Here is a 21,936-nt window from a genome sequence, read left to right as displayed (position 1 = left end):
CTGTATGAACTCAACTAGAATATCATGAAGCCGAGGGAGCCTGCCAATCACAGCTCAGTATGGTGACGACATTCTCTGGGCTCTGGCTTGGCTCTGTCCTAGTCAGTAGTGGAGAGAACCAGAGCAATAATCAGAGGCTGAGGTCTGGATACGCTGACCCACAGAGATGCAGTGTTCCTGGGACCAGAGCCCTGAGCCCTCATCCAGCCTCTCTATTCAAGACACGGGTTCAAATATACAATTTGAAATCATTAAATTATTTGAAATCATCATCATCATGTCTTTGCTTGATTGATCTTACAAGACCAATAGAATAGTCCTAAAACTGTAAACCCTGACCATTTGGCACTCCAGGCAGGCAGGAGCAAAAGCTCAAAGTATTTGAAACATTTCAAATAGTATTTGAACCCAGGTCTGCTCCAATCAGTCAAGTGAAGCAGCCACAGAGCCAGCTCTCCAGAGTCCTCCCTGGAGCTTTGGATGTTCTGCCTCATTTGAGACATCTACATTCTTCAGTGATGTGATTTATTGATTGGTAAACTCAAGGGTTCTGTGGTGAGGTTTCTGTATCTGTGCCACTGTTTAAGGAGTAAAATTAATAGGTTTAAGCACATAGCTAGCAGTGAGTTTAGGAACAATGAATTATGTATCTGCAGAAGTAGACGGCTTGTCTGTTTCTCTAGGCTAAATGTAAGCATACACTTTTAGTGAAATTGAGGGAACAAAGATAAAGCTGAACCACAGCATTGAGACTAACTGGGTTTTGTCCCAGCAGCCTCTGTCAAATACATTTGAATATTTGCATACATTCAAGCATCACGTACATTTAACACACACACACACACAGAGTTTAAATGTATTTGGCAAAGGTGCATGTAAACTCAGTTTCTCAATTCCTGACATTTAATCCTAGTAAAGATTCTATGTCTTAGGTCAGTTAGGATCACTGCTTTATTTTAAGAATGTGAAATGTCAGAATAATAGTAGTGTGATTTATTTCAGCTTTTATTTCTTTCATCACATTCCCAGTGGGTCAGAAGTTTACATGCATTCGATTAGTATTTGGTAGCATTGCCTTAAAATTGTTTAACTTGGGTCAAATGTTTCAGGTAGCCTTCCACAGGCTTCCCACAATAAGTTGGGTGAATTTCGGCCCATTCCTCCTGACAGTGCTGGTGTAACTGAGTCAGGTTAGTGGGCCTCCTTGCTCACACACGCTTTTTGAGTTCTGCCCACATATTTTCTATAGGATTGAGGTCAAGGCTTGTGATGGCCACTCCAATACCTTGACATTGTTGTCCTTAAGCGATTTTGCCACAACTTTGGAAGTATGCTTGGGGCCAATGTCCTTTTGCAAGACCCATTTGCAACCAAGCTTCAACTTCCTGATTGATGTCTTGAGATGTTGCTTCAAAATATCTATATAATTTCCCTACCTCATGATGCCATCTATTTTGTGAAGTGCACCAGTCCCTCCTGCAATAAAGCACCCCCACAACATGATGCTGCCACCCCCAGTTAACGTAGTGTATGTAAACTTCTGACCCACTGAAATTGGGACACAGTGAAGTAATCTGTCTAAACAAGTGTTGGGAAAATGACTTGTGTCATGCACAAAGTAGTTGTTCTAACCGACTTGCCAAAACTATAGTTTGTTAACTGGAAATTTGTGGAGTGGTTGAAAAACGAGCTTTAATGACTCCAACCTAAGTGTATGTAAACTCCGACTTCAACTGTACATACTCATTCAAGGATTTTTCTTTATTTTACTATTTTCTACATTGTAGAATAATAGTGAAGACATCAAAACTATGAAAGAACACATATGGAATCATGTAGTAACCAAAAATGGTGTCAAAAAAAAACTAAATATATTTTATATTCCTCAAAGTAGCCACCCTTTGCCTCGATGACAGCTTTGCACACTCTTGGCATGCTCTCAACCAGCTTCATGAGGCAGTCACCTAGAATGCATTTCAATTACCAGGTGTGCCTTGTTAAAAGTTAATTTGGAATGAACTTTAATGGATTTTCTTTCCTTAATGTGTTTGAGCAAACCAGTTGTGTTGTGACAAGGTAGTGGTAGGGGAGCCCTATTATGTGGTGTGGGGGCTGTGCTTTGGCAAAGTGGGTGGGGTTATATCCTTCCTGTTTGGCCCTGTCCGGGGGTGTCATCGGATGGGGCCACAGTGTCTCCTGACCCCTCCTGTCTCAGCCTCCAGTATTTATGCTGCAGTAGTTTGTGTCGGGGGGCTAGGGTCAGTTTGTTATATCTGGAGTACTTCTCCTGTCCTATTCGGTGTCCTGTGTGAATCTAAGTGTGCGTTCTCTCTCCTTCTCTCTTTCTTTCTCTCTCTCGGAGGACCTGAGCCCTAGGACCGTGCCCCAGGACTACCTGACGTGATGACTCCTTGCTGTCCCAAGTCCACCTGACTGTGCTGCTGCTCCAGTTTCAACTGTTCTGCTTTATTATTATTATTCGACCATGCTGGTCATTTATGAACATTTGAACATCTTGGCCATGTTCGGTTGTAATCTCCACCCGGCACAGCCAGAAGAGGACTGGCCACCCCACATAGCCTGCTTCCTCTCTAGGTTTCTTCCTAGGTTTTGGCCTTTCTAGGGAGTTTTTCCTAGCCACCGTGCTTCTACACCTGCATTGCTTGCTGTTTGGGGTTTTAGGCTGGGTTTCTGTACAGCACTTTGAGATATCAGCTGATGTACGAAGGGCTATATAAATAAATTTGATTTGATTTGATATTATGGCAAGAACAGCTCAAATAAGCAAAGAGAAATGACAATCCAGTCAGTCAATCAGGAACATTAAGAACTTTGAAGTTTCTTCAAGTGCAATCGCAAAAACCATCAAGCACTATGATGAAACTAGTGCTCATGAGGACCGCCACAGGAAAGGAAGACCCACAGTTACCTCTGCTGCAGAGGATAAGTTCATTAGAGTTACTAGCCTCAGAAATTGCAGCCCAAATAAATGCTTCAGAGTTCAAGTAAGACATCTCAAAAATCAACTGTTCTGAGGAGACTGTGGGAATCCGGCCTTCATGGTTGAATTGCTACAAAAGAGAACTCCTACCACAGGACACCAATAAGAAGAAGAGACTTGCTTGGGCGCAAGCAATGGACATTAGACCGGTGGAAATCTGTTCTTTGGTCTGATGTGTGATGGTGCTTTGCTGGTGACACTGTCAGTGATTTATTTAGAATACAAGACACACTTAAGCAGCATGGCTACCATGGCATTCTGCAGAGATAAACCATCCCAACTGGTTTGAGCTTAGTGGGACTATCATTTGTTTTTCAACAGGACAATGACCAACACACTTCCAGGCTGTGTACAGCTTCTACCCCCAAGCCACAAGACTCCTGAGCAGCTAATCAAATGGCTAACCAGACTATTTGCATTGCTGTCCCCCCCTCGCACACACACACGCTCCTGCTACTCTCTTATTATCTATGCATAGTCACTTTAATAACTCTACCTACACATACTACCTCAACACTGGTGCCCCCGCACATTGACTGTGCCGGTACACCCCGCTATTTACTGCTGCTTTTTAATTATTTGTTATTCTTAAAAAATATATATTTTCTTTAAACTGTATTGTTGGTTAAGAGCTTGTAAGTAAGCATTTCACTGTAAGGTGAAACCTGTTGTATTCGGCGCATGTGACAAATAAATTAAATTGTAAGGGCTATTTGACCAAGAAGGAGAGTGATGGAGTGCTGCATCAGATGACCTGACCTCCACAATCAGCCAACCTCAACCCAACTGAGATGGTTTGGGATGAGATGGACCGCAGAGTGAAGGTTAAAGCAGCCAACAAGTGCTCAGCACATGTGGGAACTCCTTCAAGATTGTTGGAAAAGCATTCTAGGTGAAGCTGGTTGAGAGAAAGCCAAGGGTGTGCAAAGCTGTCATTAAGACAAAGGGTGGCTACTTTGAAGATTCTAAAATATATTTTTGATTTGTTTAACATTTTTTGGTTACTACATGATTCCATATTTTAGTTCATAGTTTTGATGTAGAAAATAGTCAAAAGAAAAGAATACCTTGAATGAGTAGGCGTGTCCAAACTTTTGGCTGGTACAGTATGTACTATACGTACGCATGTATGTACAAAACCGGGTCAATTCAACAGTACATATGTGTGTGTTAGAACAATTTTATAACTTGAGGGAGAACTTACGTAGATCTCATTGTGGTCGAAGCGTTTCCTCAGGTTCTCGATGAAGGAGTCTTCGTTGAGGGGTTCTAGCAGGACCATGTCCCCCACTCCTATCATGTTGTCTAGAAGTGACGTCTTCACCTCCATTTTGGAATCAGCAATCCCCCTGTAGAGAAAATTAACAAATTGAATACATTATACATAGTTGAAACTTGGATGTGGCTACAATATTGGTAGCAAAAGTATGTAGTTGCTTCAGATGACATTATCATCTGTTAGTCAATGCATAACTCTAGAACTTCAGTCATTATTGTTTAGGTGAACACATTACTCTTCAGACAAAGTATGATTAGGCACTCATCCTAGTGCAATGGCAATCGAATGTGGAATAGTGATATACAGGAGGGCTTGTTTGGCAGTCCACCACCTTATCGAAGTCTATAGCCTCCCATGTCCATAGTCCACTTCTAGTAGTCCAGCTGTGGTCTGTCCGGATCATTCGTGTCAAGGACTGTCCGTCAGTGCCCCTTCCGACCCAACCCCCCACCCACCCATTGCGCTCCAGAACAGATAACGTGCTACCTTGCTGATCCAATTTCTGTAATCCCCTCACATTGACTTGCCTCATCCAGGTCCATCATGGTATTTGACTTCCACAAATGGCCGTCTTAGACTGCTCTACATAGTGTGAAATGCATGCCTACAGAACAGTGCTGGTTTCCCCAGAATGATGGCAGCAACTGTGCCGTACAGTGTGATGCAGGTAAAAAAAAAAAATGTTCACAGCTTGTTTACAGTTAGTGATAACTATGCTAATATTACAAGTGTCACATCTTTGAAAAACAAGCCCAACCAACCTAGAATCCCATGTTTGTGCATCGTGGTAGGTTGTTACTGCTGATCTAAAGGACTGGGTTAGAAACGGGAGAACTGTAGACAATACACGATGGGCATGTCGCTTCAGCCCGGCCCCTCTATTACAACAATGCACAGAGTTTGGGGTACAGCAAATCCCCGATATAAAGGCCTTGAATGTGGCCGCAGGCCTCTTTATTGTCAGCCCAAAAGCGCTAGGATGTGTCCACAGGGGACAGGGAAAGAGGCTGAAAAACCGCCACCCCCAGCAGTGTCTTGGTCTCCTGATCTCTCCCCTGCCTTCTAAATATTACCCAGGGTTTTATCTGGATCAAAAAGGGGCTTAGATGGTGGGCGTGGCATGGCAATAAGTGAGGTCGGCCATCAGCACGGCTACATTTTAGATCATTTGAGGCTCCCCATCTTGGCACTTTTGCCATGCAGTCGAGAGAAAGTTGCCGTTTTGAAGCTAGTTTCCTGCAATTCTATGCATTTTCCATGGATAATGTGTTCTTTTGCTTAAACATAGAATTAATAGTTATATTCATTGTTTTCTAAATTCAACTCCTGCGTATATTTTGTTGATAGTTCCCAAAGATGATATTATTAAACGTATTAGGTCCATTATGGTTTCTACATACTTTATATCTGGTTTTAGTCATTAAAAAGTTCACTTAGTTTTTCCATCCCCCTCAAACACAAACGACCAAAAGTATGTGGACAGCTGCTTGTCAAACATCTCATTCCAAAATCATGGGCATTAATAGGGAGCCACATTGTTATTGTTATGTTTTGGGCCTTCCCAAACTGTTGCCACAAAATTGGAAGCGCAGAATAATCTAGAATTTCTTTGTATGCTGTCGCATTAACTTCTCCCTTCACTTGAACTAAGGCGCCTAGCCAAACAATGAAAAACAGCCCCACACCATTATTCCTCCTCCAGCAAACTTAACAGTTGGCACTATACATTGGGTTAGGTAGCATTTTCCTGGCATCCACCAAACCCAGATGATTCGTCCGTCGAACTGCCAGACGGTGAAGTGTGATTCATCACTCCAGAGAACGTGTTGCCACCGAGTCCAACGCATGGTGATTTTAGACTTGTATGCAGCTGCTCAGCCACGGAAACCCATTTCATGAAGCTGCCGATGAACCGTTCTTGTGCCAACGATGCTTCCATAGGCAGTTTGGAACTTGGTAGTGAGTGTTATAACCGAGGACAGACGATTTTCACGCGCTTCAGCACTCGGCAGTCCTGTTCTGTGAGCTTGTGTGGCCTTCCACTACACGGCTGAGCCATTGTGGGCCCTAGACATTTCCACTTCACAATAACAGCACTTAGAGTTGACCAGGGCAGCTCTACCATGTTAGAAATTTGACGAACTGACTTGTAGGAAAGATGGCATATCACAGTGTCATGTTGAAAGTAACCGAGCGCCGGAGCGAAAGCATTCTGCCAACGTTTGTCTATGGAGATTGCATGGCTGTGTGCTCGATTCTATACACACACGTCAGCAACAGGTGTGGCTGGAATAGCAAAATCCACTAATTTGAAGGAGTGTCACTTACTTGTGTGTGTGTGTGTGTGTGTGTGTGTGTAAAAGAAAGGAAGTTGCCCTGCACTCTCCAGGTTTCGTGGCTCAGAGGTCATTTCAACCATTTGAACCAGACTCGGGTCTTTACATTCAGATTTTGTCAGTGTATCCCATATGGCACCCTATTTCCTATAGTGCACTATTTTTGACCAGAGCCCTCTGGTAAAAAGTAGCACGCTATATAGAGGATAGGGTGCCATTTGGAACGCAGCCTCAGTTTGAGGAGCAAACCTAACCCTGCCTCTCTCAAGCAAAGCAGACGTCCATGGCCCACCCACAAGTCAAGGTCAAGGTCCGTTCTTCGATTACATAATTCACAGAGGAATCTCTCAAGTCCACTGTGTCGAGTCCACCGACTCAAAGGATTTCAACATGCATCGAAGGAGCAGCCAATGAAAAGGGCCCAAACCAAACCTCCGCTGAACAAACACATCCCGCAGAGTTTATTTTGAGCTGGCTATGTTTAGAACGGTTTGTTATTGGCTGATCAAGAGCTCCTCTGGAGACCTCAGGCCTTCAGGTCCCACAGAGACAGCAGTTTTAATTTCGGCTGCCTTTCCTGTCCAGGGCCCATATTCATAAAACAGAGTAGGAGTATTGATATAGGATCAGGTCCACCCCCTCTAACTCATTTATTAGGACATTAAAGACAAAACTGATCCTAGAGCAGCACTATTACATTAAGATGCTATTAAGAAAAAGGGCCCGGAACGAAGTCAGCAAGTACTTGTAATGCAAACACAAGAGGCTTAATTCATAGTAACCTGTAAAGATTTCTGCAAAAACGACATAATCCAATATCTGGGGGAAAAAAATCTGACTGGTCTGTTGGGAAAAACAATTCCAACTAGGGATGCAAGATATCGCTATCGGCCGATATTAGCTAAAAATTACGTCGGTATCAGCTCAACGTCTGGGTTTAACGCCAATGTTAAAAACGGACATCAGCGCTGCCGTGAATACCTATATAACGTAGGTACATGGAGTGCATACCTATATAACGTAGGTACATGACATAATGACGCCAGGTAAACATTTGCGCTACACGTGCAACACAGCATTCCTAACCTAGCCCACAATGTCTGCTGTGTGGATCGAGCAGTCAACAAGTCCAGCAGTCATTTGAAAGAGTAAGAATATTTTAGCGAGACAACTCAAAGGCGAAATCCATTAAAGCAAAATTAATGGAATTCAGTGCCCTTGACACATCAACCGTTCTCTGTCGTGGGTGATGTTGGCTTTCGCCAACTGGTCGAGCACCGGTAAACACAACCAAGTGTGTTATTTTCAATATGTTGCCCTACCGGAGTTACACAGTAATAGAGTCGCTGCTATTAGCTTCACGACATACAGTTGAAGTCGGAAGTTTACCTTAACCTGAGTTTAAATGTATTTGGCTTTCACAATTCCTGACATTTAATCCTAGTAAAAAATCCCTGTCTTAGGTCAATTAGGATCACCACTTTATTTTAAGAATGTGAAATGACAGAATAATAGTGTGATTTATTTCAGCTTTTATTTATTTCACATTCCCAGTGGGTCAGAAGTTTACATACACTCGATCAATATTTGGTAGCAATGCCTGTAAATGGTTTAACTTGGGTCAAACGTGTCAGGTAGCCTTCCACAAGCTTCCCACAATGAGTTGGGTGATTCTCCTGACAGAGCTGGTGTAACGAGGTCAGGGTTGTAGGCCTCCTTGCTCGCACACGCTTTTTCAGTTCTGCCCACAGATTTAATGGGATTGAGGTCAGAGGGCTTTGTGATGGCCACTCCAATACCTTGACTTTGTTGTCCTTAAGCCATTTTGCCACAACTTTGGAAGTATGCTTGGGGCCATTGTCCTTTTTAAAGACCCATTTGCAACCAAGCTTTAACTTCCTGATTGATGTCTTGAGATGTTGCTTCAAAATATCTATATAATTTCCCTTCCTCATGAAGCCATCTATTTTGTGAAGTGCACCAGTCCCTCCAGCAGCAAAGCACCCCACAACATGATGCTGCCACTCCTGTGCTTCACGGTTGGGATGTTGTTCTTCGGCTTGCAAGCCTCCCCCCTTTTCCCTCCAAACATAATGATGGTCATTATGGCCAAACAGTTCTATTTTTGTTTCATCAGTACAATCTTTGTCCCCGTGTGCAGTTGTAAACCATAGTCTGGCTTTTTTATGGCGGTTTTGGAGCAGTGGCTTATTCCTTGCTGAGCGGCCTTTCAGGTTCTGTCGATACAGGACTCGTTTTACTGTGGATATAGATACTTTTGCACTGGTTTCCTCAAGAATCTTCACAAGGTCCTTGACTGTTGTTCTGGGATTGATTTGCAGTTTTCGCACCAAAGTATGTTCATCTCTAGGAGAAAAAACACATCTCCTTCCTGAGCGGTATGACGGGTGCGTGGTCCCATGGTGTTTATACTTGTGTACTATTGTTTGTACAGATGAACGTGGTGCCTTCAGGCATTTGGAAATTGCTCCCAAGGATGAACCATACTTGTGGAGGTATACCATTTTTTTCCTGAGGTCTTGGCTGATTTCCCTATGTCAAGCAAAGAGGCACTGAGTTTGAAGGTAGGCCTTGAAATATATCTACAGGTACACCTACATCAAATGATGTAAATTAGCCAGAAGCTTCTAAAGACAAAAACAACATTTTTCTGGAATTTTCCAAGCTGTTTAAAGGCACAGTCAACTTAGTGTATGTAAACGTCTGACCCACTGGAATTGGGACACAGTGAAATAATCTGTAAACAATTGTTGGAAAAATGACTTGTGAGATGCAAAGTAGATGTCCTAACAGACTTGCCAAAACTACAATGTTTACATACGCTACATTACTCATCTCATATGTATATACTGTACTCGATACCATCTACTGCATCTTGCCTATGCCGTTCTGTACCATCACTCATTCATATATCTTTATGTACATATTATTTATCCCTTTACACTTGTGTATAAGGTAGTAGTTGTGGAATTGTTAGGTTAGTCGTTGGTTATTACTGCATTGTCGGAACTAGAAGCACAATTTCTCTACACTCACATTAACATCTGCTAAACATGTGTGTGTGACAAATAACATTTTATTTGAGTATAGTGTGTTAAACAAGAAAATTGTCTAGTGGTTGAAAAACTAGTTTTAATGACTCCAACTTAAGTGTATGTAAACTTCAGACTTCAACTGTACATACTATTGAACGCCATTTGGGTATTTGCGTTTCAAAAAAAGATACGGTAGTACTGTCAAAGCTGTACAAAACATGTCTGCAAACAAGCAAACACCGGCCACGAGTGATGTGTTTACAGTACCACAGCATCATTTGTTCGACCGTAATTTCTGGGGTAGCTAACGTTAGCTTGGTACCTAGCTAGCACCAACACAACCAGCCTGAAAACAATGACCAGTAGAAACTGCAGTCATTTTCATTATTCTTAGCAATGATTTAGAAATCCTTGTGAGTAAGTATTAGCTAGGTCGCCACTTGTTGTTCACCTATTGAAACTGAACTTCAGTTCATGAAAATAAATAGCTAGCAAGCTACTTAACCCTGTTGCCCAAAGCGAACGTTATAAGCAGCCAGCTAGCTTCATCTGGCTAGCGACGCTCGACCGGACTGGGTTGTGTGTTGTAAAGTTAGCCACAATAAGGATTAGGCACAAGAGGAATTTGCGGATTGCCTTCAAAGTAAGTGTCATTGACAGTGATGCAAATTGATAAAAGTATGGCATAATTCTATTTGTATTTTTTTGAAGGCTAACTGCAAAGTCCACTATTGTGGATAATCTGTATTGTGGCTAGCTTCACATAGATGGGGCCGACCACCATCAATCAAATCAGAACTGTCTTATAAATTAGGGTTATTTTAGATGATATCAAGCTATAGTTAGCTAGCTAACTTACAGTGCCTTGCGAAAGTATTCGGCCCCCTTGAACTTTGCGACCTTTTGCCACATATCAGGCTTCAAACATAAAGATATAAAACTGTATTTTTTTGTGAAGAATCAACAACAAGTGGGACACAATCATGAAGTGGAACGACATTTATTGGATATTTCAAACTTTTTTAACAAATCAAAAACTGAAAAATTGGGCGTGCAAAATTATTCAGCCCCTTTACTTCCAGTGCAGCAAACTCTCTCCAGAAGTTCAGTGAGGATCTCTGAATGATCCAATGTTGACCTAAATGACTAATGATGATAAATACAATCCACCTGTGTGTAATCAAGTCTCCGTATAAATGCACCTGCACTGTGATAGTCTCAGAGGTCCGTTAAAAGCGCAGAGAGCATCACGAAGAACAAGGAACACACCAGGCAGGTCCGAGATACTGTTGTGAAGAAGTTTAAAGCCAGAATTGGATACAAAAATATTTCCCAAGCTTTAAACATCCCAAGGAGCACTGTGCAAGCGATAATATTGAAATGGAAGGAGTATCAGACCACTGCAAATCTACCAAGACCTGGCCGTCCCTCTAAACTTTCAGCTCATACAAGGAGAAGACTGGTCAGAGATGCAGCCAAGAGGCCCATGATCACTCTGGATGAACTGCAGAGATCTACAGCTGAGGTGGGAGACTCTGTCCATAGGACAACAATCAGTCTTATATTGCACAAATCTGGCCTTTATGGAAGAGTGGCAAGAAGAAATTAATTTCTTAAAGATATCCATAAAAAGTGTTGTTTAAAGTTTTCCACAAGTCACCTGGGAGACACACCAAACGTGTGGAAGAAGGTGCTCTGGTCAGATGAAACCAAAATTGAACTTTTTGGCAACAATGCAAAACGTTATGTTTGGCGTAAAAGCAACACAGCTCATCACCCTGAACACACCATCCCCACTGTCAAACATGGTGGTGGCAGCATCATGGTTTGGGCCTGCTTTTCTTCAGCAGGGACAGGGAAGATGGTTAAAATTGATGGGAAGATGGATGGAGCCAAATACAGGACCATTCTGGAAGAAAACCTGATGGAGTCTGCAAAAGACCTGAGACTGGGACGGAGATTAGTCTTCCAACAAGACAATGATCCAAAACATAAAGCAAAATCTACAATGGAATGGTTAAAAAATAAACATATCCAGGTGTTAGAATGGCCAAGTCAAAGTCCAGACCTGAATCCAATCGAGAATCTGTGGAAAGAACTGAAAACTGCTGTTCACAAATGCTCTCCATCCAACCTCACTGAGGTCAAGCTGTTTTGCAAGGAGGAATGGGAAAACATTTCAGTCTCTCGATGTGCAAAACTGATAGAGACATACCCCAAGCGACTTACAGCTGTAATCGCAGCAAAAGGTGGCGCTACAAAGTATTAACTTAAGGGGGCTGAATAATTTTGCACGCCCAATTTTTCAGTTTTTGATTTGTTAAAAAAGTTTGACATATCCAATAAATGTTGTTCCACTTCATGATTGTGTCCCACTTGTTGTTGATTCTTCACAAAAACATACAGTTTTATATCTTTATGTTTGAAGCCTGAAATGTGGCAAAAGGTCGCAAAGTTCAATGGGGCCGAATACTTTCGCAAGGCACTGTATTAGCTAGCTTACTTATTTTAGTTAGCTAGCTAACTATAGCTACTGAAACAGATGTCATTTTGCTATGTTTTTTTAAATGACCAGCACTGTAGATGCGTGAGACAACTTTACCAGCATCATAGCAAATGTATTGATGAATCGTTGTGACGCATGAAACACGATTGAGTGTATTAACTACATAAAAAATGAATGAAAGCGTTAAATTATTATGTGATGTGTAGTCATATTCAGATCCTGATTGTTTGACCAATGTTATTTGACAAGTCAAAGTGTTATTTGATGTGTATCTTTTTTGACACACAAAGACCCAAATGGCGTTCCACAGAAATCCTGGTTGAAGAAATGAACAATGAAACGACAAAGTAAGTGAAAGAAATAGGCTTTGATTAAGTGTAAATGCCAACAAAAAATGTCAGAGTCAGTGTGGTGTGTGTACAGGTCGACCGATTATGATTTTTCAACGTCGATACAGATTGGAGGACCAAAACAAGCCAATACGGTTTAAATCGGCAGATTTCTAAAATGTATTTGTAATAATGACAATTACAACAATACTGAATGAAGACTTATTTTAACTTAATATAATACATCCATTTGGCCTCAAATAAATAATGAAACACGTTCAATTTGGTTTAAATAATGCAAAAACAGTGTTGGAGAAGAAAGTAAAAGTGCAATATGTGCCATGTAAAAAAGCGAACGTTTAAGTTCCTTGCTCAGAACATATGAAAGCTGGTGGTTCCTTTTAACATGAGTCTTCAATATTCCCAGGTAAGATGTTTTAGGCTGTAGTTATTATAGGAATTTCCCTCTATACCATTTGTATTTCATTAACCTTTGACTATTGGATGTTCTTATAGGCACTTTAGTATTGCCAGTGTAATAGTATAGCTTCTGTTCCTCTCCTCGCTCCTCCCTGGGCTCGAACCAGAAACACAACGACAACAGCCACCCTCGAAGCAGCGTTACCCATGCAGAGCAAGGGGAACAACTACTCCAAGTCCAGAGCGAGTGACGTTTGAAACGCTATTAGCGCGCACCCCGCTAACTAGCTAGCCATTTCACTTCGGTTACACCAGCCTCATCTCGGGAATTGATAGGCTTGAAGTCATAAACAGCGCAATGCTTGACGCACAACGAAGAGCTGCTGGCAAAATACACGAAAGTGCTGTTTGAATGAATGCTTACAAGCCTGCTGCTGCCTACCACCGCTCAGTCAGACTGCTCTATCAAATCATAGACTTAGTTATAATATAATAACACACAGAAATACCAGCATAAGGTCATTAATATGGTAGAATCCGGAAACTATCATCTCGAAAACAAGACGTTTATTCTTTCAGTGAAATACAGAACCGTTCCGTATTTTATCTAAGGGGTGGCATCCCTAAGTCTAAATATTCCTGTTACATTGCACAACCTTCAATGGTTAGGTACACATTGGAGCAACGATACGCACTGCATCGATTATATGCAATGCAGGACACGCTAGATAAACTAGTAATATCATCAACCATGTGTAGTTAACTAGTGATTATGATTGATTGTTTTTTATAAGATAAGTTTAATGCTAGCTAGCAACTTACCTTGGCTTACTGCATTAGCATACCAGAAAGTCTCCTTGTGGAGTGCAATGAGAGGCAGGTGGTTAGAGCGTTGGACTAGTTAACTGTAAGGTTGCAAGATTGAATCCCCCGAGCTGACAAGGTTAACCCACCGTTCCTAGGCAGTCATTGAAAATAATAATCACGGCCGAATGTATTAAAGCCTGGATTCGGACCAGGAACTGTAGTGACGCCTCTTGCACTGAGATGCAGTGCCTTAAAACACAATGGATGCAGCGGTCTAACTATTTAACTGTACTAGAATGCTTAAAAGGCCACAAACATTTTAAATATCAATATAATAAAAAATGTTTAAGGAAATATCTTAGAACTTTATCTAATACATGTCGGCTCCACATTAATCGTCGCAAATAGACTGTTTAGTTATAAACCAGTTTAACTGAAATTGTAAGCCTTGTCTTCCATCAGTCATCATTAGCCTACCTGTTCACAGTGGGTTGGATGGGAAGATATGGGACAACAGCAGAGTGGTTTGCCTCAGTTTAAACCAGATGGACCCTCTCAGCCTAATTGAGGAAATAATAATCCACAAAAGCATTTAGAGCAGGAAGGTAATATTCATTAACAGGAAGAACCCCGCTGCACCTGGCGGTAGCTAGAAAACACCAGTCTCTGGTTGTAGCTGAGAAACAGGCCACAGCTGCTCTGGGCCATGTTCATTAGGCAACACAGACTGAAATGTGAATTCCAGGGACTACCTGGAATTGTCCAATTAGAAACATTAATTTTCATGCAAACACATTTTGCTACTGCGTGTCCTAATGAATAAGACCCTGACTTGCTGTAGCTTATAACAGACCACAGCTGCTGTGGATGGGACTGCCTAGTCTAGGTGCATACCAGTGGAGGCTTGTGTGCGGAGCTATAGGAGGACAGGCTCATTTTAATGTCTGGAATAATATATAAATGGAACAGTAGCAGACATATGAAACCATATGTTTGACTCCGTTTCATTAATTACAATGAGCCCATCTCCCTATAGCTCTTCCCACCAGCCTCCTCTGGTGTATGCTTTACTGCTAATTTATGGGCCATACCTTTGGGACTAATTAGAATAGCAGACTGCCATCACCCACCATCTGCAATCAATTTTCAAACATCACAGGAGATGTAAAGTGCCACCCCCCAAAAAGACAGACAAGTAAATAGCCTATATCAAACAACTATCGTACTGTGAATAAGCACTGTGAATAATACAAAGTATGATGTCAGCGTCGGCTTAAGCTTCAGCTGAGAGTGAATTGCTCCGCTAATATTTTTCATGATTTCAAAAAGGATCTGGATGAGCTGTTGCCCTGCCGGCTTGGTAGCCCAGATTCAAATACCACTACCAGGCAGCACCATCAGCAGCCAGTGACACAACACCACCCTATTTTATTGATGCATCTGTTTGTTTTTTGTCAAGGCAGCAGCTATTCTTCCTGGGATCCACATTAAAGAGACTGCCTGAACATGGAGCAGCCTCACTGTCATATCGAATCCTAACGGGGGGGGGGGCAGTAAAACAATGCTGTGTTGTCAAACTGTAGATCAAATCTACTTAGGATATGTACATAATTGGATGAGTTTACAGTGCATTAGCAAATCAGTTCCGTTCCGACAACAAAATAGATTTAATAGTATGACAAAATATTAAGCATCTTACTCATTCATAATCCATAAGATTAAAGAGAAACTCAATTACATGGCCTAAAAACAACAAAAAAGCTTTTGCCATATGAAATGTCTACTTCAAATGACATGTAGGTCTTTGGTCCTGGGATTACAAAGCAAGTCACCTCGATAATATTGGTGCTGGCTCACCTCCAGCGTTTGACATTGCCCCATATTTCAAGATGAGAGCAGTGAAAATAATGTATAATTAAAAGGTTCCTGGACTGGGGGCATAAGAGATGTTCCACTCACATAGCGTGGTACGAAGTGTGAAAGAATTCAGTCCGTCACACCCTCGGGCAGAGCAACACACAAGGCTACATTTTTTTTAAACTATGCAAAGCATGTCAAATTATAAATGTCTAGCTGCTGGATACTGACTTGAAAGGAAGCCTGATATACATGTTCAACCATACTACAATTTCACAATGATAAATGCAATCTAAAAGAACAAATTAAAAAAGGTCAACAAAAACATTTGTAATCAGTATGATACACGAGCCAGACGAACCTAAGAGCCAGTCTGCCTTGCATGATAGTGCAGCTTGAGCAAACAAATGATAAAGTTCATTATTGCATTTAATTGACTGCAAATCCCATGGTAGGGACAGAGGTTGTGTGGGTTGTGAGATAACATCACAGCGATTAAAAACAAAGAGACGAGGCAGTCGGTCAGGCATGCTGAGGAGCTTTAGTAAAGCAGGGAGAGAGAGAGATGCATCATGGGGGGGGTGGAGGAGGATAAGAGCAACGGAAGGCTGGGACAGTGACCTGCGATACGAGAGCATGGAGTTGTGTATGTGTGTGTATCATTTCTCCTTCCCTGCATTTATTTTTTTTTAAACTGGTCCCCGTCCCTGCCTCCCTCCACGCTCTCACTCCCTGCACATGTGCCTCTCCCTCTGAAAAGTATTGCCATAACAGAGTACAACACGCACAGCCACAACATCCTATGCTGCCCGGTGGGAGACCAGGTTATTGCCATTAACTTCATAGTGCCCCCTATTCCTTGATTTATTGGATACAAAATACTTCTGTGACGCAACATGTTCTAGGTTTGCCAGCCACACACAAGCAGAGAGAGCACACTTAAATATTCCACTACCTCAATGAATGTACCTTACATTTCCAGGTTTTGTGCAGTGAAGTCTTGTCAGTGGGCTACAGTACAGTATGTAGCTCTGCTGTGGCTTAGTTTCAGCAACTGAATGGGAAAAGCAGCTGCCCTGGATTTTAGTAGCATTGAATCAAGTTGAACAGTAATACTTCCTGTAGGAAGATGAGGCATTACACAGGAGTTCAAGGGTTTCAATTTGTGCCATCATAAATCTGGTGACTGACAGTCCCTTCAACAAATCATCTTGCTGTTCCCTTGTTGTGTATCATTACCTGATAAAGTATGTATTTAATGAATTGTTTGAGTCAGATAAACAACATAGGAAACACACTAGTCTGTCAGTCTGTACCATTTCTAGTAGTAAAGAGGATATCCCTACATATGTAGCCTCCTCCTGTGATGGTCCCATCCATGAAAAAACATTTACCAAAAGCCTATCCCACACATTGGAGATGCCAACCAGGAACAGCTAGCACCAAGGGAAATGGAACACAAGCATTTCCAGATAAAACGTTGACATTCCCCTTTAGAACATGAGCATTCTATGATGAAACAGGGAATGCTCAGGGAACAGTTAAAAATGTATTTTTTTTTTAAAGTAACCATAATCAAGAGCACTATCACATCCTCAAAACCAAACACAATTTACATTTTAAAACTTTCATAAATATTCAGCTGAAGTCAGAAGTTTACATGCATTTAAATTCAATTTCACAATTCCTGACATTTAATCATTGTGGTAAAAATGCACCGTCTTAGGTCAGTTAGGATCACCAATTTATTTTAAGAATGTGAAATGTCAGAATAATAATAGAGAGAATGATTTATTTCAGCTTTTATTTATTTCATCACATTCCCAGTGGGTCAGAAGTTTACATACACTCAATTAGTATTTGGTAGCATTGCCTTTAAATGGTTTAACTTGGGTCAAACGTAGCCTTCCACAAGCTTCCCACAATAAGCTGGGTGAATTTTGGCCCATTCCTCCTGACAGAGCGGGTGTAATTGAGTCAGGTTTATAGGCCTCCTTGTTCACATGTTTTCAGTTCTGCCCATAAGTGTTCTATGCGATTGAGGTCAGGGCTTAGTGATGGCCACACCAATACCTTGACTTTGTTGTCCTTAAGCCATTTTTCCACAACTTTGGAAGTATGCTTGGGGTCATTGCCCATTTGGAAGACCCATTCGCGACCAAGCTTTAACTTCCTGACTGATGTCTTGAGATGTTGCTTCAATACATCTACATCATTTCCATCCTCATGATGCCATTTATTTTGTGAAGTGCACCAGTCCCTCCTGCAGCAAAGCACCCCCACAACATGATGCTGCCACCCCTGTGCCTTACGGTTGGGATGGTGTTCTTCGGCTTGCAAGCCTCCCCCGTTTTCCTCCAAAAATGACGATTTTTGTTTCATCAGACCAGAGGACATTTCTCCAAAAAGTATGATCTTTGTCCCCATGTGCAGTTGCAAACCGTAGTCTGTCATTTTATGGTGGTTTTGGATCAGTGGCTTTTTCCTTGTTGAGCGGCCTTTCAGCTTATGTCGATATAGGACTCCTTTTACTGTGGATATAGATACATTTGTACCCGTTTCCTCCAGCATCTTTACAAGGTCCTTTGCGGTTGTTCTGGGATTGATTTGCAGTTGTCGCACCAAAGTGCTTTCATATTTCCGACTTGCTAACTGGTTGTAGTTTTTACATGCCGTGTTCGACCAGTTAGCAGGTCAGAAGTTCAGAGTTTCCTAGTTCCGATTAGCACGTGAACGCGACATAACACACAGGACACACACCTCAGTACTCACAACAGCAGATCACCACAGGCAGATCCGAGCAAACATTCATCACTATGGCTAAGGGACTTTGACCCTGGAAACTAGGCCAGCCTAGAGGACAAACATGGTTCAGAACACCAGTGGTGTAAAGTACTTAAGTAAAAATGTGTAAAGTACTTAAGTAAAAATACTTAAAGTACTACTTAAGTCGTTTTGGGGGACTTGCTAGTTAAATTTGACAACTTTTACTTCACTACATTCCAAAAGAAAATATTGTACTTTTTACTCCATACATTTTCCCTGACAACCAAAAGTACTTTTGAATGCTTAGCAGGACAGGAACACTGTTAAATTCACACACTTATCAAGAGAACAAATGGTCATCTCTACTGCCTCTGGCCTGGCAGACTCACTAAATACAATTGCTTTTGTAAATAATGTCTGAGTGTTGGAGTGAGCCTCTGGCTATACATACATTTTAAAAACAATAAAATGGTACCATTTGCTTTACTTAATATAAGGAATTCGAAATTATTTATACTTTTACTATTGATACTTAAGTAACTTTTAGCTATTAAATGTACTTTTGATACTTAAGTATATTTAGAACCAAAGACTTTTACTCAAGTAGTATTTTACCAGGTGACTTTCACTTGAGTAAATATCTAAACTTTTACTCAAATATGAAAATTGGGTACTTTTTCAACCACTGCCGAACACAAATAAGGGTGGAAAACACCGGCAAATGAGACAACACTAATTTCCTTATCAAAAGCAATTCACCTAGCTGTACTTTCGATTCATTGTCCCCAGGTGGGTAAATAAACAGCCATTTAGACAAAGTCCCCAAACTTCATGGCAGCACCGCACCATCCACATATGCCTGTTTGTTTGATCAGTCCCACTAATAAAAAGGTGATTCAGCTCATGAAGGCAGTGTCATATCTGATGAAACCACAGTAATAAAGAAAAGGGGAACTGTTCTCTGGCTTGCTGGATGGACTTATGGTGCACATGGGCTGAATGGGCCATTCCCCATTGTAGTTACGACAATGTCCATTTGGTATTTTTATGACCAATTACATTGTCTTTTGGCAGTGAACAGCTGAGGAGACTATAGCATAGATCCATTATCCTATCTATAATAGCATATGATAGCAGCACTCTGTAGTGGCATTTCAAATATAGCTACTGATCTTCAAGGGTACTAGAAACTGATCTTCAAGGGTACTAGAAAGTTTTTTTTTTAAATTGGGCTTTCCCTTTCTGTTGTTAGGCATGCTTTGACACAGAAGAACCTATTCCCTAAACAGACAAAGTTGAGTCCAGAAAACAAAACAAGAGGCTATTCTCCTTTGTATGAAGCACAGTGACAAGAGACATTGGGTTCAAATCCCTGTGAGGTTCCAGAACTTAAAATTAAAAATCACATGAGACCCAGACCCTGGTTGCATCTGAACTACCAAGCTACGTTAAAAATGCAGACCTAAACCAATTATTTTCATTCATGTTTTTGGGCCTTCCATGATCCAAAATTCCAAATTCTGGCCCCTGCTACAGTGCATTAGGAAAGTATTCAGACTTGACTTCATCCACATTAAAATGTCCCCCCCCCCTCAATCTACACAAGACCCCATAATGACAAAGCAAAAACACATAAAAACCTGTTCTCGCTTTGTCATTATGGGGTATTGTGTGTAGACTGATGAGGAAAAAAATATAATGTAATTACTTTTTGAATAAGGCTGTAACATAACAAAATGTGGAAAAAGTAAATGGGTCTGAATACTTTCCAAATGGACTCTAATAAGGGAATCACAGGAGGAGGAAAAATAGAGAACCTCTGGGATGTTTCTCAGAGAAAAAAAACATTTTTATGCTTTAAAAAGTTGATGGCGTGGTACAGAAGACAGTAAGTACAGGAAGAGACTCAAAAAGTAATACAATCACTGTGGGTTGTGTCTAATTCATTAAAAGGGTAGGCTATTTCAAAGTGTCTGCAACTAAAGTAAATTATTTGTGTGTGAAATCACATTCTTGTAGGCTAGTGAAGTGTGGTCCACAGTAAGGACACGAACATAGCCACGCGAGTGCATGAAATCTGTGATAAGTCATCTACTTTGTCTTAGCAAAATTGCACAGCATTCTTCACCCTTGTCCTACAAATCTCAATAAAAGCACCGTTCTCTCAACGTCGTGTTCTGCTTCCGAGCAATGATAGCAGATGTCCACATTATTGATTAACAATACACGGTCGCCATAGGTTTGGACGAGGGGAGAGAAGTAACGAAAGTTAACCCACCCCTCCCGACAGTAGTCTACCAATCTCTTCCCAAATAAAACAAATACACCCCCCGAAATAGAACAACTGCTCAGGGAATGAATGGTCAGAAACGATTATCAGTGAAAAAGTATTACAAAACCATTACGCCAACCAAACAAACTACACGCATTCAAAGACAAAAAAGCAAGGATGCGTCAAACATCTAACGCAAAAAGTTACGTGGCATTAGAGTTGCACAAGTAGGACAAATCAACTAAGGAAGAACAGGATAAACTATGTTAAAACCTTGACCATAAACGGCCAGGGACTAGTGACTGCAGTGTAAATAATGGGGAATAAGGCTACTGCATAGACACGTAATATAATTTGGGTTTAGTCCGATTCTCTCAGATTCTGCAACCAACGCGGAATAGTCAATTAGGCTACAAAGTAACATTTAAGCGCTACAAAAAAAGTTGCAAACGCTAGATTTAAACACATAGTGTGGCACATGTGAAATTATAATATTCTACTTGCCTCCGAATTGGAAATGTCGTCCCTTAATCCACTCTGGAGGAAAGTGAAGAATCCCGGGAATATCCCTTCAGTTGAAAATAGGCTCCTCTATCCCAGTTGTCTTTTTTAGTTATCTGCGTTGTGAATGTGCCTGGACGCGTCTCTACCCGGCTAGGAGGACTTCCACTTGAGCACTGAGGTGGATAAGGACTACGGTTCCACGACTTCAACCTCTGGTCCACGGGCATAGGGAGTGGCTGGCTGCACAAAGTGCTGCTAGGCGTCCTTCAACGTTAATCACCATCAGTAAGAGAGCGAGAGAAAAAAAACGTCCTAAATTCTCAGATGCACAGCAGTTTAAATGTATCATACCTCATTGGCAGTAAACACATCTATCAGTGCAATACCGCCATCTTGTGACAATTTCAAATCATCATGGACATCATTGTCACAGATAAGAGATACGGGTAGGCTTATTGCCAAAATAAAGGAAACACTTGAGTAAATGAGGGACAGACTACAAAGTTGAATGAAAGGAGGTGCTTCCACACAGGTGTGGTTCCTGCATTAAGTTAAGCAATTAACATCCCATTATGCTTAGGGTCATAATGCCCAGTTGTCCATTATTTTGTCTACCATGGGTAGAAGATACTGTATCTCAGTGACCTTGAAAGAGGGGTCTGAAAGGAGCATGTGTGTGTGTGTGTGTGTGAGAGAGAGAGATGGCGTTCGCAACAATTACATGTGCATTCTGCCACCTACTGTACATGTGTGTGACAAGAATTCAACCCAACTGTATAGGTGTGTGACCAGACCAGTTTTCT

General features: G+C 41.4%; 1 protein-coding gene across 3 annotated transcripts in view; it reads right to left on the bottom strand.

Moving 5' to 3' along the window:
* LOC115129786 (unconventional myosin-Ib-like) overlaps positions 1-21,449 on the bottom strand; it is a 146,999-nt gene extending 125,550 nt beyond the window's left edge. For 2 of the 3 annotated variants that reach the window (XM_065018491.1, XM_065018493.1), the window contains exons 1-2: positions 21,134-21,448; positions 4,206-4,350 (exon numbers count right to left, since the gene is read on the bottom strand). In XM_065018491.1, the coding sequence (XP_064874563.1) occupies positions 4,206-4,331 (126 nt within the window). In that variant the 5' untranslated portion in view covers positions 4,332-4,350; positions 21,134-21,448. Of the gene's footprint in view, positions 1-4,205; positions 4,351-21,133 lie in introns of all 3 variants that reach the window. The other variant, XM_065018490.1, reaches the window with a different exon arrangement.
* Between the last annotated feature and the right edge of the window lie 487 nt (positions 21,450-21,936).

The sequence above is a fragment of the Oncorhynchus nerka genome, linkage group LG1, assembly GCF_034236695.1.
Source record: "Oncorhynchus nerka isolate Pitt River linkage group LG1, Oner_Uvic_2.0, whole genome shotgun sequence".
NCBI classification, from domain to species: domain Eukaryota; kingdom Metazoa; phylum Chordata; class Actinopteri; order Salmoniformes; family Salmonidae; genus Oncorhynchus; species Oncorhynchus nerka.
Note: the sequence above shows the minus strand (reverse complement) of the source record. Positions and strands in the feature narration are given on the sequence as shown.